Source organism: Tigriopus californicus, chromosome 10, assembly GCF_007210705.1.
Source record: "Tigriopus californicus strain San Diego chromosome 10, Tcal_SD_v2.1, whole genome shotgun sequence".
Taxonomy (NCBI): Eukaryota; Metazoa; Arthropoda; class Copepoda; order Harpacticoida; family Harpacticidae; genus Tigriopus; species Tigriopus californicus.
Window position 1 is genome coordinate 11,333,560 of NC_081449.1, and position 15,849 is coordinate 11,349,408.

Below are 15,849 nucleotides of genomic sequence, written 5' to 3' on the forward strand. Positions count from 1 at the left end.
AAAATGTTTGAAAATCAAGAAGCTGGTCTAACCCAGCGGTCTAAGAGGCAACGTGAACAAGGCAAGAATCCTCTCCCTAGGTGTCGGTGCCGGAAGTAACCTTTAAATGAATGTTGTAGCACTTGTTGTGCCAACTTGATTAAGCCAAGATCGTCATTTACTTCTAACTGAATGATGCCAATGGTGCCACTTTTTTCATCGTTCAGCCTGACAATTGTTGGAACAGCCATGACGGCCATGCTTTAATATAATTTCTATTTTCTGAGAACTGTTCTAATTATCCACCACTGAGGGAAGAAATCCGGTATTCTCAACGTAATGACTTTTTATTTGAGATTTACTTTTAACATTTATTGCTGGTCGAATAGGGAAATCTTGTGATATTATCCACATGCCTAATAAAACAATAAAATGGCATATTGAAGTCATTAATCTTTTCTGAGAGTCATTACAACTCTCAAAACTTTTATCAATGGTCGTGACATTTTCTCCAATTTCACGGCACTTTAAAAAAAAATGTAGCCTCTCCCTGTATTATTTTTTCTATAGAAATGGCTAATACGTTCTACAGTAAATGTCAAATCATGTTGAGTATTGGTCGAAAAAGCGTTAAAAGGGAGATGGTGGGAAAAGCGCTAAAAGAGTGGGAAAATTGAATTTCTTGCTGCCAAATACTCCTAGGTAATTAAAATTAAAAAGTTTTTCCAAGTTTTGACTTCTTTACGAGGTGTACTCATAATATGGTTAACCAACATAGTATGAGTCCCAATACCATTAGCAGTACTAAAGGGCCAAGGATAAATTAGTCACTCAGTCTTTGCACGATAAGCTTTTATTTGAAAAATTATGTCACCTTTGTCGTCAATTTATGACCAACGATTGTTTTTTTTTTTTAATTTGAAAGTTTGCTGTTGGATTCATATTTTGCTCTCCATGGCCAAATACACAGTATGATTTTTGCAAATTGTTATTCAAATACTCCAATTACATTGATTCAAATGTAAGTAAGTATTCAAAAGTACTCCAAGCTCAAAAGTAATTAACTACAATTACATCGCCAGTCGATGATGCAGTCGAACTTGGATTTAACGATATTGTCCGTCAGTGGTGAACATATTGTTAAGTCGAGACTCGCTATGAAGTAAATACAGTATTTGGTGAGCAGCAAAAATATCGTTAAATCGAGATTCGTTGAATCGAAGTTTGATTGTACTTGCAATGCTCACATTTTTTTAACTAACTAAATACGGTTCAGAGCAAGGCTGTCCAGTAGTTGGCAAGAAATTCAAATTTGACTTCAGTATGTTAAAACTAGATAATCATTCAAATACTTGAAGTTGACAAAGCGAGTCAAATGTGTAACTTGAAAGCTCGCTCTCTATACTAAAACTCAGTTATAAACACATGAACATGAAATTCTATATATTTTGTTCACATTCTTTCCAATAATTCGCATCGTTCATCTTGTATAATTTATGCAGAAATAGTCGTACATTAATAACAAAATTAGGGAGGATAAATAATTTGGATAGAGATGATAATTATAATAAAGATGATAAAAGAGTGTGATAGCTGTTACTCATAGTTTGGTTATATAGATGATGTTGCTGTTGATATCAATAGATGAAATAGAATGACAAAATAATAATAATAATAATATTGTAGAAGCAGTAGTGGGAGTTTTTGTTGTTGCTAATAGTAGCAATAGTCAAAGCAGTATTAGTTAAAGTAATCGTATTAATCGTTCGAGTCTTTGTCAAATGGTGGTCGTTTCAGTTATTTTGTTGAAGTGATGGTATGAAGGAAAATAGACAAGGATCAGGCGAGAGCGTGGCTTTCTCCGTCTTTTTGCTGACTTTAGAGAGCTACATAAAAGAGCGACCGAGAAAAATTGCGAGACGGCGTGTGAAGTGTGTATCGATTGGGCACGGGTTAAGATCTCAGCATTGATACTGATTCCAATGGGCCCAAACGTCAGAGAGAACGATATTTGAGTTAGATTCGTTGAACGATGACAATCGAACTGATAAATGAGGCTCAGAAAATCGAGTTGCATTGAACAAGTTCTAATAACAGTGATAGGTAGAAAGGACGGTCCCTATCAGAAATCAAAAGAATGAAAAGTGGCTTATAGGCGAAGACAAACTTGAGAATGAAAAATGACAGCAGATGGAACTAGGCCATGTTCAAGACAGGAAAAAAATTAAAGATAACGGGGGGCNGGGGGGTGCCTTGAAAACCGGATATTGCGGATTACTTTCAACCATTTTGGAGGTCCCAAGTTGAAAGCTATTTTTTGTTTTCTTGAGACAAAGGACGAGGATAGAAATTGTTGGCGATCGTTTCATGCCATAATAATTTGTCCAAGTCATTTGCAATTCATTTGGGATGATGGAATATGAACGAAGGCTGCTGATCCAATAGTTCAGGAGCAATCCGATGACAAACCAGTGATTGCACTTCGAAATAATCAATGAGGAAAATTTTACTTTTCCAAGGAGTAAAGCAATCTCTCTCGCAGGAATGATAATTTGAAAAACTAAATAATAGCACCAAATGAGTGATGATAATGAGAGTAATGATAATAATATTGATGATGATGATACTACTACTACTACTATTAATAATAATAATAATCGTGGGAATTAGATATGGAGAAATAAAGAACTAGAAGGATAAATATGGGCCCATCCATGCTTCTTGCATATTTCCGATGGGTTATAGTTTGGCACAAAACGCGAGCGAAACTTGGAGAAACGAGGGATGAGAGGAAAAGAATGAGCCTCGAGTTTTTCCCAATCAGTCAATGGATCGGTCGTTTATATTTCTTGAGGGGGAGAGGGGAGGGGAGGGGCTTGGCACGAAGTTGACCAGCTGCATTCAGCGAGTTACGATTTCTTTAACCATCAGTCTCAGTCCATTCGCATCAGAATTGATCACATGATATGTGTGGCCTCGCCAGTTAGCTCAGGCGCGACTTATCAGTTGAGGTTTGCCTTGTGAGGGGACCATGGTGCTTGGTCCCGCCCAAGGGACCGGCTGAGAAGCTGGACGTGATCCCTCCGGGCACTTGGATCTTGACTCGATTTTCTTCCAGGTTTGTGATCATTGAAGTGGGTAGCGAGGACGACATTGACGATGTGGTGGTTAATGAGGAAGAGATTGCAGTGGGAAGAACTCTTCCTGCACTTGTACTGTCCGATGATATGGATCCAGCCAGAAACTTGCGGCGTTGCTCCGCCACCGAGATGGCAGAGGAGATGGCATGATGCTCCTCTGAGAGTGAACTAGAGCGGTTACCAATGTTATGGATGGTTAGGCTTGAGCGACCAGACCCGGGAGAGGTGCTGGAGGTAATGACTGAGGTGGCTGGTCCATCAAGGACATCAGCAGGTGCGGATTGTGGTTCCGAAGCAACGTCGTGGAGGTTCATTTTCGTGTCCCCGGTGGAGACCCGTTCCGACAATGCCGGGTGGGAATGAGAGGTACTCTGAGGTGGGAGGGGAACTAGATAGTCTTCATCCAACGAGTGTTTTTGAGCAGCTTTGCCCATTTTGGCAAAAAAGGACTGGTGATGTTTGTGGTCATGCGAGATCGACTTGCGACTCCCTCCTACGAGCACCCCTCCGGCCTCAGAGATCTGTTTGGCGAGCCTTTGAGAAGTTTCCATGCTATCTTGAGTACTCAATCTCTCGGGGGTGACTCCCTCGAGGCCTGAAAAACTCTTGAGGGAAGCCTTTATGATCTTAGGAGGTGAGGAGGTGCCCCGTATGAGTAGGGGGGATTTTTTGGTTTTTGCAGATTCGTCAGGCAGCCAACATGCTGGAATGGCCTCGGCATCATCATCTTCGTCGGTGATGTAGTCTTCATTTGACTCTCTTTCGCTAATGTGACCGGGAAGAGTGAAGTCATCTCGGGTATCAATGGATCGTCGCTCCGTTTGGCTGGATACGATATCCGAAGCCGACGGCGGAACATTGATAGAAGCCCGCTTGACCAAATCTGGAGCACTCTTGGTGTATTTAGCAAAATCTTTGGGCAATACTGATTCCGGTGGCCCAAAAATGGCACTAGCATGGAGGGTGAGAAGCTCAATGGCCCGGGACTGTTGCTTGATGATCGCGTTTTGATGATCATTGTCCAAGTGGGGTGAAAGACTAGAAGCACCATCGGCACTCCGCATCAAGGTCGGTCCAAAAACAATACCCAAGTTACTGGCTGGCATATTATTCACTTCACACTCCATTGCCACCCGGTTGAGATGGTGAATCAAGAATCCCAGGGTGCGATAATGGTTTCGTGGGAGCTTTCGAACCAGGTCAGTGAGCTCATGAACAGCCGACTCCTCTTTGTCTACCAATGAATTCGAATTATCATCCGCGTGAAAACATTTGGCCACTTGCAAGAAGTCGTTGTACAGGGAAAACGTGAGCAAAGGCTCCGGCAATTCTCGCATGTAATTCTTCAAGGCATTCGCAATGACGTGAGGTTGAATGTCCGAAAGTTCCACTAATTCAGGGGCACTCTCAAACGCCTGGCCTAGCTTGTCAATCTTATGCTTGACACCCGATTTGCGATAAATCCCCTCCACTCGAATGGCACGTTTGTCTATTTCATTAACACATTTGATTACGATGGGCGGAACCTGAGCACCCACTTCAAGAAGGTGGTGACCGAGGTCCACCCCGAAGGTTGGCAGTTTTCGAGGCAGACGCTTGTGACCACAAAGTAGAGGCAAATGTTCGAGACACTTCTTGTGGGCACACAAACCACACTCCTGACAATCTACTCCCTTGAAGATGGCAATGTAGCTGTCACATTCGCGACATCGAGAGGGTGTGCGTAACTTTCGGAATCGATGAGATTTGGCTGCCAGAGACAGAGGTAGAGATCGTCGGGGTACGGCCCCCAGATTCCCACTCCTCCCTCCGCCGCTGCCGCTGCCGCCGCCGCCGCCGCCGCCCCCACCACTACCTCCCGCTCCACTACTACCACCAATCCCAGTCCCACCCACACTGGGGGCAGGGGCATCGGTGACGGTGATGGGAAGTTCGTGTTCATTTTCGATTTCTTCAGAAGAGGCCAACATGCCCGGAGGCGGTCGACGAGACGGAACCATTGGGCTGGAAGAAGGTGAAGTGTCTCTGGACTTGCCGGACTCCCTGGATTCCATTGAGTCAGTGTCACTCGGCTCAATAGGTCCCATCGAGGGAGTCCAGGCCATAAGGGGTCCGGTACCACTGGCAATAGATCCTTTATCCCCTCGGAGTTTGTACGTCCCATGGCCAAAGTCGTCACCGAAGTCGAGAGAGGAGCTCATCTTTCTGGGGTGGTTTTGATTCTGTCGCTCGAAATAGAGCATGTGCTCTTCCGAGTCAAAATTGAAAGGCTCCATGCCGGTGGCAATCAGTCTAGGCGATGTTGGAAGATCACGCAGACTGCTTTGCACATATTCCATGAATTGGGAGCCAGGCTCGTACAGACGACTTCTTTCACAAAGCGTTTGGAACTGGACCGGAACTGGACTTGTAAGCGTATGTTGCAATTGAAAGTACGACACGGTGGCCGTCTTCATAGTCTGATCACATTTAAGTATGAGCTCTCGGGTCTGTGCCAGGATCTCTTTCTTGACAATCACTAACTGTCTGTGACGGTCATTGGCTTCCATGACGCACTGCTTGCAATAATTTTCACTCTCCACCACCTTTTGCAACGCCTCGTCGGCCAATTTTTTGCGTTTATCAACCTTATTCTCCCCTGTGGCCCCTATTTCAGCTCCCTGCTCAGCAATCCGCACTGCATCACGACATCGTTCATACTCTTTCTTCTTTTCGACAAATAGAGATTGGGCTTTTTGAAGATTCGAAGTGGTGTCATGCATCAGCTTCAATTCTCGGGTCCATCGATCCTTTAGCATGTTTCGGGTCTTTTTGTGCTCACTACGACGATTGGCCAAAGGCTCGAGAAAGCGATTGCCTTGAAGACGGCTACAGATGTCAAGGGTTGAGGCACACATCTCGAGGTCCTGATCAACAGCCGTACAGTAGATGGATTGGAACGGCAAATATGATTCCTCTTTCAGAATGGGCCGAATATTTTGAGCAAGTGCAGTCAGTCCTCGCGCCCTGTCCAAATCCAACTTGGTTCTCTTCTCCACGTATGCCATGACATCCTTGGCATACTTTTCCCATTTCTTCGCACATTGCAAGGCATGATCCACGCCCTGATCGTGTCTCACAAGAATTGCATCAATCTGCTCGGGGCTGAGTACTTCTTCCTTGAGTTCGGTGAAATTATCAAGACCATCTCCGTGAAACAGGCAGGTGGTCGCGAGTCCCAATGCAGACTTATCCCGACTGGAGGACGAGGAGGCAGAGTCAAGGTCGCGGGTCAAAAAGTCCGACACCCGATTACTAAATGCGTAAGCCAGAGAATCCAAGGCTCTATGGAACACTTGTTCGTCCATTGAGTCGTCATCTTGGGCGTTATAATCCTTGACTTGAGAAATGAGATAGCCTGCAGACTGGATTAGGTCATTGGATTGAAGCACGGGGTACTTTTCCAACATGGCTCTTAGGATTCGAAGCACTTCACCCAGATATTCCTGACACGCCACCCTTTTGGTCTCATGAATATCCACGTCCGGACTGAATACTCGGCGCAAGCGACCCAAGGCATCTTTGAAGTGCTTCACATCTGCATTGAGGGTATCCACTTTGTAACTGCCGTTGCTACCATCCGAGCTGACACTCGCAATGGAGACCGATCTACTATTGGCATTGGCGATCACAGGTCCTCTCGTTATTGCACTCGTGGCGGTTGTCGCCACTGATGTCCCACCGGTACGAGATATCGTTGCCGTTATTGGAGATTGGCCACCGTGGTGGTTTGTTCCAATCCCGCCACTCGCCTGAGGGTCGTTGGTTCCGGATAGAACCGTGGCCGTTCCTGGTTGAGTTTCCTGGCCTGACGACATTCTCCGGCCTTCAGCGGCCTCGGTCATGGTTTAGGCTTGGAATAAACCATGCACCTGCAAAGACAAGAAGAGACTTCATGGTCAATCGAGGGTTGAGCTTTAGATTGTGGCCTGCTTATACAGACCTGCCACCACTTGTTGTTTCTCCCACCCAAGTTGAAATTGGAGTTGAGCAAATATGATAAGTTTCAATTCTTATTGACAGAGCAAACCCTCTCCCCCCCCCCTCCTTCCCCCCCAAAAAAAGAAAGATTTCAAACGATCCGAGGCCGCTCGTTCATTGACGTAGAAACTAAGTGCTAATAGTGTCTGTCAACAAGTTGGAAATGAAGTTGATGATTAAGAAAAGAACGTCACTCCATGCTAAGAGGCCGGCCAGTCTTACTCTTCCAAACTTTAGTTACACGTCAACGAAAAAGGCAAGGCTGTTCTGATTCACCCGACACTTGCTTGACGAATCTCGTCCACCCCGTATTTAACATATTTGAGGAACGCCAACCAAATTAGTGGCAGGTAGTGAGATGGACAGACATTTTCCGTTTGATTGGTCAGACCAACCTAAATGTTGAAGAGGGGGGGGGGGGGGGGAGGAGGAGGGGGAGGAAGAGTATCAATGGTAGTAGGTAGCAGCGATTGAATCCCTCCTCGTACATTAGGCAGTCGACAGTTGAAGGTGCGCTGGTTGCTGGTACTGAAGAAGAAGAAGAAGAAATGTGTACCAGAAGTAGGGTTGTGCACGTTCAAGACAGCACAGGAGCTGGTTCTCTTCAATTGGCTTTGGCGGGTAGTGAGGGAAGCACTACGCCATCCAAGGAGCCAAGGAGCATCTTCTGCTTCTAGTGGTTCTGGAACTGCCTCCTACTACCTACATGCAACTTCTACAACAACCATCGCACTCAACCACCCTCTGTGTACATATACGGAACAGCAGTATTATTATTTCTGCTGCTACGCCCCTACGTGTCCCTCCTCTCTATTTCCTCTAGTATTTTCTCACTCTCTCTCTCTCTCTTTCTCTGTATCTCTGTATGTCTATGAATGTATGTGTGTGTGTGTGTGTGTGTGTGTATGCCTCTCCAACACTGTCGAGACCTTATCGACAGAAAACCACCATGGCATGGCACCAATCAAGTGAGGATGGAACCAACGGCAGCACGCAGCTCAACTTGCTCAACTCCACAACAGACGACGAAGACGACGAGGATGTTTCCCTCCGTTATTCAGACGACCGACGGACGAGGCGTGGGAGAGCTGAGAGAAGGAAAAGAAGAGGTGGAAAAAGAAATGCCAAAGAAAAGGAATGAAAAAGGCCTGTCTGGGCCGAAGTTTCCCCACTGCCAATGCTCTCTCCCTTGGGTAGGTTGGTTTCAAGTGTGCCCTGGGTGTTCGCTCGTTACTCAGAGAGCCAACAACCAGCTCGGCTGGTACATAAGTATGTACAGACATCATTTATCGGCTGCTGCGAGAGCAACGGTTCGCCAACGTGCAACCAATGTGACTGCAATTCCCAAACCAATGAAAGCTCAAGTTTAGGCTGTCTTTGGCCACTGTCGCACGGTGTTGGGTAATCTGTCGTTTCCTCTCTTCATACCAGGCCTTTGGTTACTGCCGACGGCCTTGGTAGACCCACTCGTCCTATGCACAGAGGCCGTTCTCTGGTTCTCTGGTTCCTTATCAAGGTTCTTACGACCACGGCTACTGCAGCCGCTGCTATTCCTCCTCCTCCTTCTCTTTCTCCTCCTCCTCCTTCTCCTCCTTCTCCTTGTCCTTCTCCTCCTCTTGTACAGAACACAGCTTCTTCTGCTCTTTCTTAGTGCTTCTAGGATTGGGTCTTGTTACGGTCCAAAGGGTCCAGCCAAGTGTTCCATCTGACGTCGGCCCAACCAAGAGGCTAATAGGCCTTGATACCCGATGAAGAATCGGCAGCAGCGGCATTGCTAGTTATTCCATTACCACTACCAATAATGATGGCTTATAAATATAACTAACTGGATGGATGAACTTAGGATCACATCAGCAGTTTCTGATGACATGTCTAGCTAGTGAACTAGTAATGTCAGGCAATGGAAAATATTCCAACGGCTTTGGTCGATTAGTTTCAAGATTGTCACTGAACTGGTTGAGCACCTCATAAATATGATGAGGATGAGGATACCTACACGCGAATATGATTTGACATTGTTCCAATTCTCACTTGTCAAAGCACTTAGTGTCTTTTGATCATTGGCAATTGTCGATACGATGGAGGAGTAGAAAAGGAGGAGGGTCAACCCGAAAAACACTCGACACCACCGGGCAACCCTTTGATCAGAACCACATGGAGGTATGCAGAGGGATGGGGCTTACCGTGTTATGTTCAAGAGGCAGGTCGCATTTTGTCTCTGACCAATTGTTCTGTGAAATTTTCCACTTCGCCATGAACCTCACCGTTCAGAGCACTTGAATTCAAAAGAAGCAGAAGCACAAGTAAAAGCAGTAGCACCAAAAGCAGCTAGGCATGAAGACGCAGACCAATATCACTCACTCACTCACACACTCACTCAGTCACTCAGTAGGTCCACGGTGCTTCCGACGGCCTCGCGAGCAAGTCGGATGAGGAGAAGGAGGAGGAGAAGGAGAAGGAGGAGGAGGAGGAGAAGGCCTTCTTTTAGCTTCTTTAGCTGATGATCACTCGTCGTTTGTTCTCATCCTTCCTTTCTTCGTGCTCTNGGAGGAGGAGGAGAAGGCCTTCTTTTAGCTTCTTTAGCTGATGATCACTCGTCGTTTGTTCTCATCCTTCCTTTCTTCGTGCTCTTTCTGCTGCCCGCCAGGCCTATCCGAATCCCTCCATCGTCCCAACCCCTCCTTTGCCGTGGACTTGTCTTGCCACTTACTAGATAGAGCTCCAAAAGAGCAGAGGATGAACGTGTATGAGTATATTTCTCATTTTGTTTTGGGCTACCTGTTGTGGCTGGACCGTGTCCACAAGGGAAATTTAAAACACATTTTGAAAATACTGAAGAAAATATTGTTTTCATAATAGTGTTTCTGACCACTTTAGCAATCCATATTCACACTTCCTAAACAAAGTTCAACAAAGAAGGATGGATCCTAAACAAAGGAGGATGAATTTCTTATTGAAGTAGTGGAAGAAGTGTATGTTGAAGGCCTTTCAGGGATTCAATCCTCAGTCACTGATAAAATTGCTTGACATTAATTCGCATGTAGTTGATAATCAGTAACTTACTTGAGAGAAAAAAGCAATTGAGTATTTTTTTCGACCTTCAGACGCTATTGCGACAGTAATTCCTGCTGAACCATATTCAATATTAGGGAAATCAACTTGGGATTTTAAATTTCTAAATGCCATTTTCATCCAATGAGCTGGAAAAACATTACTTCAACTTAATAGTTTTGAGACATGTATCCAATAATTTCTGAAAGAGTTCCTAATATTCCTAAGGGTAGGAAAAAACCGCTTGAGATTGCAAACTTGTTGGATCTGAGTACCAGTATTTGTTTAGATTTCTCTCAAGAGGTTTTGTCAAACACATCATTTCATAACGCATTTACAGACTTCCTCTGAATGTTATGATTAACAAAGCCTTCATTTGCTTGTTAACAGGACTAACGGTTTTACAAGAATGGGGGCCAACAACATCTTCAGTAGTACTATCCCTGAAATTTATCCAAGTCAAAGTGGTTAGAGAACTGCCTCGCACCAGAAATAGCATTGAGTTGTAGATGTATGAATTTTAAGGTCCAGCCAGCATTTTATACACTAAGCCAAAAAGACATCAACGATACTCCACAGTTTTTCAAACAGAATCGTGTCGGGACTTTCATTGCTGAAGAACTCTGTTCCTTCTCGCTCTTCATTCTGTCAGCCGATGAAGACTATGTAACCTCGGAAAGAACCTCACCTTCCTTGTCGTCTTGACCAGGAAGATTTCCTTGTCGCATGCCTTGGCAAGTCGACACAAGCTATTCTGCCAGACAGACGGCTATACCTGCCAAACTTCGGAAAATTTCAGCTCCCTCGTTTTTCCTGCGTGACAGTCGTTCGGTTCTATATTCCTTTTGCCGAATTTCATCTGCTAGTTTACAAGCTCAATCAGATGTACTTACCTACCGTGCTCGAATGCCAAATGCATACCGAAAATCAGTGAGGAAGCCGTCAGTAGTCTTACTCTGAAAGCGGTAGCTATTTATTCAATAAACGTTACTTTTTGAAAATCGAGTTTGGAAATGTTTTTTTCAGTTATATCAATAACAAATTATTCAGGTAGTTCTGACCCAATATCAGCAAATTATCTATTTTTCTTTCAAAAACCCTGTAAATAAAAGCAAAATTGCAAGATACTTTGTAACACAAAAAATGGAAACTTTTTATACAGTGGAATCCCGCTATCGTGAACTGTGTTACAATGAAAAAATCTTCTGAAAATTTGTCTTCAGAAATTTGGTCAGAAGATGGAACTATTTGACTTGATCAAATCCAACAGGGACCAAACTTGGCAGTTCTGGTTTGGAATTTTGCCCCACAGACAGATTGATCACATCAGTATTGGGACTGGATTGGGACATTGAAGCAGCAAAGGAAGATCCGTCAAGATGACGTCACCTCCAGATTTTGAGATCTCCCTTGCGCTTTTGACGGTTAATAGTTATTTGTTAAAAGATTGGATTAGAGTTTCAGTTGTTTTTTTTTTCATTAAAGGAATGGTTCTTGTAGCATTGAATTTTCATAAATTATCAGTTTTACTCATTGACATGCATAAACACTACTTTTCAGCCCAAAAAGGCTGTTCTTTTTGACTTGTTTCCCCATTATAGAACCTTCTATTTTTAAGATAGATTGTGTAATCTTTGGAATTTTTTGTCTGATATTGCAATTAGTATCTTGTGGTTTTAGTACCCCTTCTGTATTGAAAAGTGCCCCAGTGGACTCCCAAAATTTGTGCTGACATCATTATGTAACTGCCATTTCAACGGCTCAATTGTTTACTACCAATAAGATCAAATCAATAATCGCAAGAGGTTGCCACTAAGGTTACTAATTTACATTTTCAATGGCATATGGCATTGTGAGTGGCATGCCAGAAACCCATTAGTTAGCTCATCATATTGTAATCCTGATTTTTCTTACGTCAAACCAGGGTTGTCTTGTTGCTCAAACCTAGCCTTTTATGTTGCATTGGAATTGGCTGGTGCTTTTACTTTCCGCGTTTTCTGGCAGCCTTGATTTTGAAAATTGATTTGATCCCATCACTAATGTTTTCTCCTTTTCTCACTGGAGCCTCCTTTAAGACGTGGTTGGTTACTTAGTAATGGCTTCAGCCCTATAATGATGAGCTCTATCCGACAAATATTTGGTGTTGTAGGTAAGTAGAGCCTAAATTTCTATTTTTTGTACAGTGATGTGACAAGCACAAGCACTATTCACTTTTTGGCTCCAGATGAGTGAACTTTTCTTATTTCAAATTTTCTTAGCTTATTCTTTCTTCAACAAAAATCAATTCATATGCATCTTCTATTGATTGTGACAAGTCCTGGACGGAAGCACAGAGGTTTTTCAGCATTAAGAGGAGGAGGAGGAAACCTGTTATTGTGAAAACATTCTTATGGAATAAATTTTATCTCTTCTCATAGATTTTACTATGACGGGATTTTACTGCACTTTTGAGGACTCTAAAAAACAGCTAACTTGGTTTGTAAAATTATCCCTTGTCTACAATGTTGCACTTCTTTGTATCCTAATCCAAAGACTCTAAAGAGAGGAAACAACACAGCTTTCCTTCGCCCGCCAAATTAGGCATTATTTAAAGGGTACAGCGTAACAACAAAGTCCAGTTCAATAGATTTCAAGTTGAATTTTGTACTCCTATGAATTTAGTTTTTTAGAAAAGTATCCAATGTAGCCAGGTAAAATAGGTGTTATATTTGTTAAGACATATCATTCCATGATTATAAAATATTTAAATTAGTTTAAAGAGCAATTTGTAGCTCAGAGCTACAGGGCTGCCACAAGGTATGCTGGCACATAGAAATACAAATGATCATAAAACTATATGAGATGCATTCATATCAAACATTTTTATAGTGACATTTTAGCTGTCATTGACCTTTCTCATTAGTAGAATTATTCATTTAGCTTCCTTTGCATGGACATTGTGACTGATACATGTTGAACCTCCATTCATTGTGGCACACACAGCTTTAATGGTGATATCTCCCAGGCAGGCTTTAAGCCTCTTTCAAGTGCCTCCAGGCCCTTTATTCTAAAATTTTGGAGCCTTGCCAACTTGTCAATTTGAGCCAGGGTGGATTTATAAGTAATAAAACTTATTGCAGGCAAACTTTTTTGTGGCAGCCCTGCTTGCCACAATGAACAGTGGCCATCCATTTAATTGCCATTTCTTTGCAAGATGTCTGTGATTGAGGATTCAACAAAGTTGATATGATAACAACACCTTTGGAAAAATAACCATTTCAACCTTTTGTATTTGAAGAGAAGAGAGAAAGCTTGTCCAAGAGTAACTCATAATGAGAGAGCATGAAACACAAACCAGTTTGTTGACCATGAAAATATTTCTGAAATCTAACCTTCAGAATATTCATGCAAAAATAATAACAATATTAAGCTATACACGAAGTGTAATCCATAAAGAACAAAATTTGGGATAGAAAGACCCAACAATTTTGCAAACATTTAAGCACATAATTTAGCTTGTCAAAATAGGGACCAAATGTTAATCTTTTAAAAGCAAATTGTCTAACGTTTGTTGTGCCAAGCAGTTTCCAAGTTTCTTATCAAGGAACAAGACTATATCCAGACGCTACTGTTCAGTTATAAGAAGCATATATAGGATTACAGAGGCTAACTCAGGGTAGTGATATGACAATAGGAAATTTTGAACTAATTGTGAAATGGAAAATGTTGTATATTTATCTAGTCAACAGTTACCACTTGACCATACAATATACCGCAGTCAGTTTGAGCTGACCAATGCTCCACAGTGGCTCTCCCTGACAGAGGAGGTCAAGCATGTGGCTCTTCCCAATGCATTCAGTGAGTGTGGCTCTCCCTGTTTGAGAGATTGAGAGTGCAGCTCTCCTTGCTGGAGAGAATGAGGGTGTTGCTTGCCTGGAGGGTTGGGCCTCCAGCAATTACTTTGAGGGTTGGGCAATTCATGAAAGATCAGAACAGAGCCTCCCACACTGGTCAGAGCTAAGCCCACTGCAATGAACAAAAGCCACACCCACTACCTCAATCTCCCATTAGATGCAACCTTTGTTGTCAGTATATGGGCCACAACACATTGTTGTTGCTGTATTCTAAAGGCTATTTGTTCATTTATTTGGTCAAAAAGATTTTCCCGGTTTAAAAAGAATAGCACCCCAAAAATAGAATTTCTGCCAATCGTAGACCAAAAATATTAATCTTTTTTGACCTGAATATGGTAAAAAGTTGAAAAAAAATATAGAGAGAAAACCAGGTCAGGTCTGTAGGCATCATGCTTCCATAAACCAAAGTTAATCATTGGCTGAAATATTTAGCAAATTTGGTACGATATTTACAACTGAATCATGTCTTTGTTTTGGGCCTCTAGTTTCCAGTAAATGCTTTTTCAAGATGTAAAACAGGTGTATGGAGGTGTTCAGGACGCTAGCATTGGAGGATGGGGACCTTCAGGCAAAGAGCAATTTTCGGATGCTTTCCTATTTGCAATCCTAGTCTTTAATTTATTGGTAGATTTACCTAACTGTCTAGCTTGCCATATGATAAGTTATTCGTGAGCCAAGTTCTAACAAATTTGGAACATTTTTGGCATACATATATATGCTTTTTGAAAACCATTGGGTGCCCAGCGTTTGGATCACCCCTGTACAAAGTTATCTTCCAATTTTTTTCTCTGTGACATTTTCTTGTGACAATATCCAAATTTATCAAATCCAAGCATATTTATCGTTTCTTGTTATATCCTTTTGCTTATATGCTTTTTGGTATCTCACGCATGAAAACATCAAGGTCAAGATTTGGTTTACCTTCATGCCATGTCAAAGGAGGTAAAGGCGTTAAGTCAATGTTGTGGTGTCAGACTACCTGTTATAAAAATATCAAAATATCAACCTTGCCAAGTTGAGGAGAAGGTTTGGTTAGAATGAAAACCGAGCAATGTCAAAGAGAAAATGCTTAAGATCACTAAATTTTTATCGATAAAAAAGTCGAAAACAAATGACACAAACAGCAATGAGCAGGGCTCGGAGAAAAAAAATAAGTTTAATTGATTTTAAAAATTTTGGAGGCTTTTGTTGGGGCAAATTTTTTTTCGTAAAACCTATAATTTTGGTGAGAAAAAATGTGTATGTTTGGGGAAGGGCGGGTCAAATGAATTGGAGTGCTTACAAGTGTTAACCTTGATATTCACTACAATTGATTCTAAATTCTGGTTGAGGAATAGCCTCATGGTTGCTTTTGAAGATGTGTTGCTTGAACTGAACTGAATTGTCCCAATCTTCTTAGTTTGTTGCAATATAGTAGTTGTTCTCTAATTCTCACAGTATTCCTGCTTGCCCTTTTGGCAAAAGCTCAAGCTTTTGAATGCAAAAATGCAAATAGAACCTCAATACTTTCCACGCAAAAGAGCAAATTTAAAAACACTTGCATTTCAGCCCAGGTCACTTCACTCTGAGAGACAGCTAAAATAAAGCATACAGAGGAACCAAATTTAATATAAAAACCTGCATGGCTTAGGGCATTACTTTGGGGGTCCAAGTTAGGAGACAACTTTTTGGTCTTTTGATTAAAAAAGATTTGAAATTGTCTTTTTATGTGGATCTTTTTGCTTTTAAACAGGCTTTTTTGCGTTTGACAATTTTTTTCCTGTGCA

At 42.4% G+C, this 15,849-nt stretch overlaps 1 protein-coding gene across 5 annotated transcripts; it reads right to left on the bottom strand.

The window, feature by feature from the left end:
- Positions 1-1,899: 1,899 nt before the first annotated feature.
- On the bottom strand, positions 1,900-9,674 carry LOC131887572 (rho GTPase-activating protein 45-like). 5 transcript variants are annotated; one of them, XM_059236188.1, is made up of 2 exons: positions 9,323-9,674; positions 1,900-7,030 (listed from the first exon to the last, which is right to left on the bottom strand). In XM_059236188.1, the coding sequence occupies exon 2, from the start codon at positions 7,001-7,003 to the stop codon at positions 2,963-2,965; it is 4,041 nt and encodes a 1,346-aa protein (XP_059092171.1). In that variant the 5' UTR covers positions 7,004-7,030; positions 9,323-9,674; the 3' UTR covers positions 1,900-2,962. The 5 variants fall into 5 exon arrangements, with proteins under 5 accessions (XP_059092171.1, XP_059092174.1, XP_059092173.1 ...); XM_059236191.1 differs by lacking the exon at positions 9,323-9,674 and adding an exon at positions 9,136-9,239; XM_059236190.1 differs by lacking the exon at positions 9,323-9,674 and adding an exon at positions 7,427-7,530.
- Between the last annotated feature and the right edge of the window lie 6,175 nt (positions 9,675-15,849).

What these genes read in the sequence shown, in the direction of transcription:
- LOC131887572 (XM_059236188.1), bottom strand. Translation starts at nt 7,003, where the DNA reads ATGACCGAGGCCGCTGAAGGCCGGAGAATGTCGTCAGGCCAGGAAACT.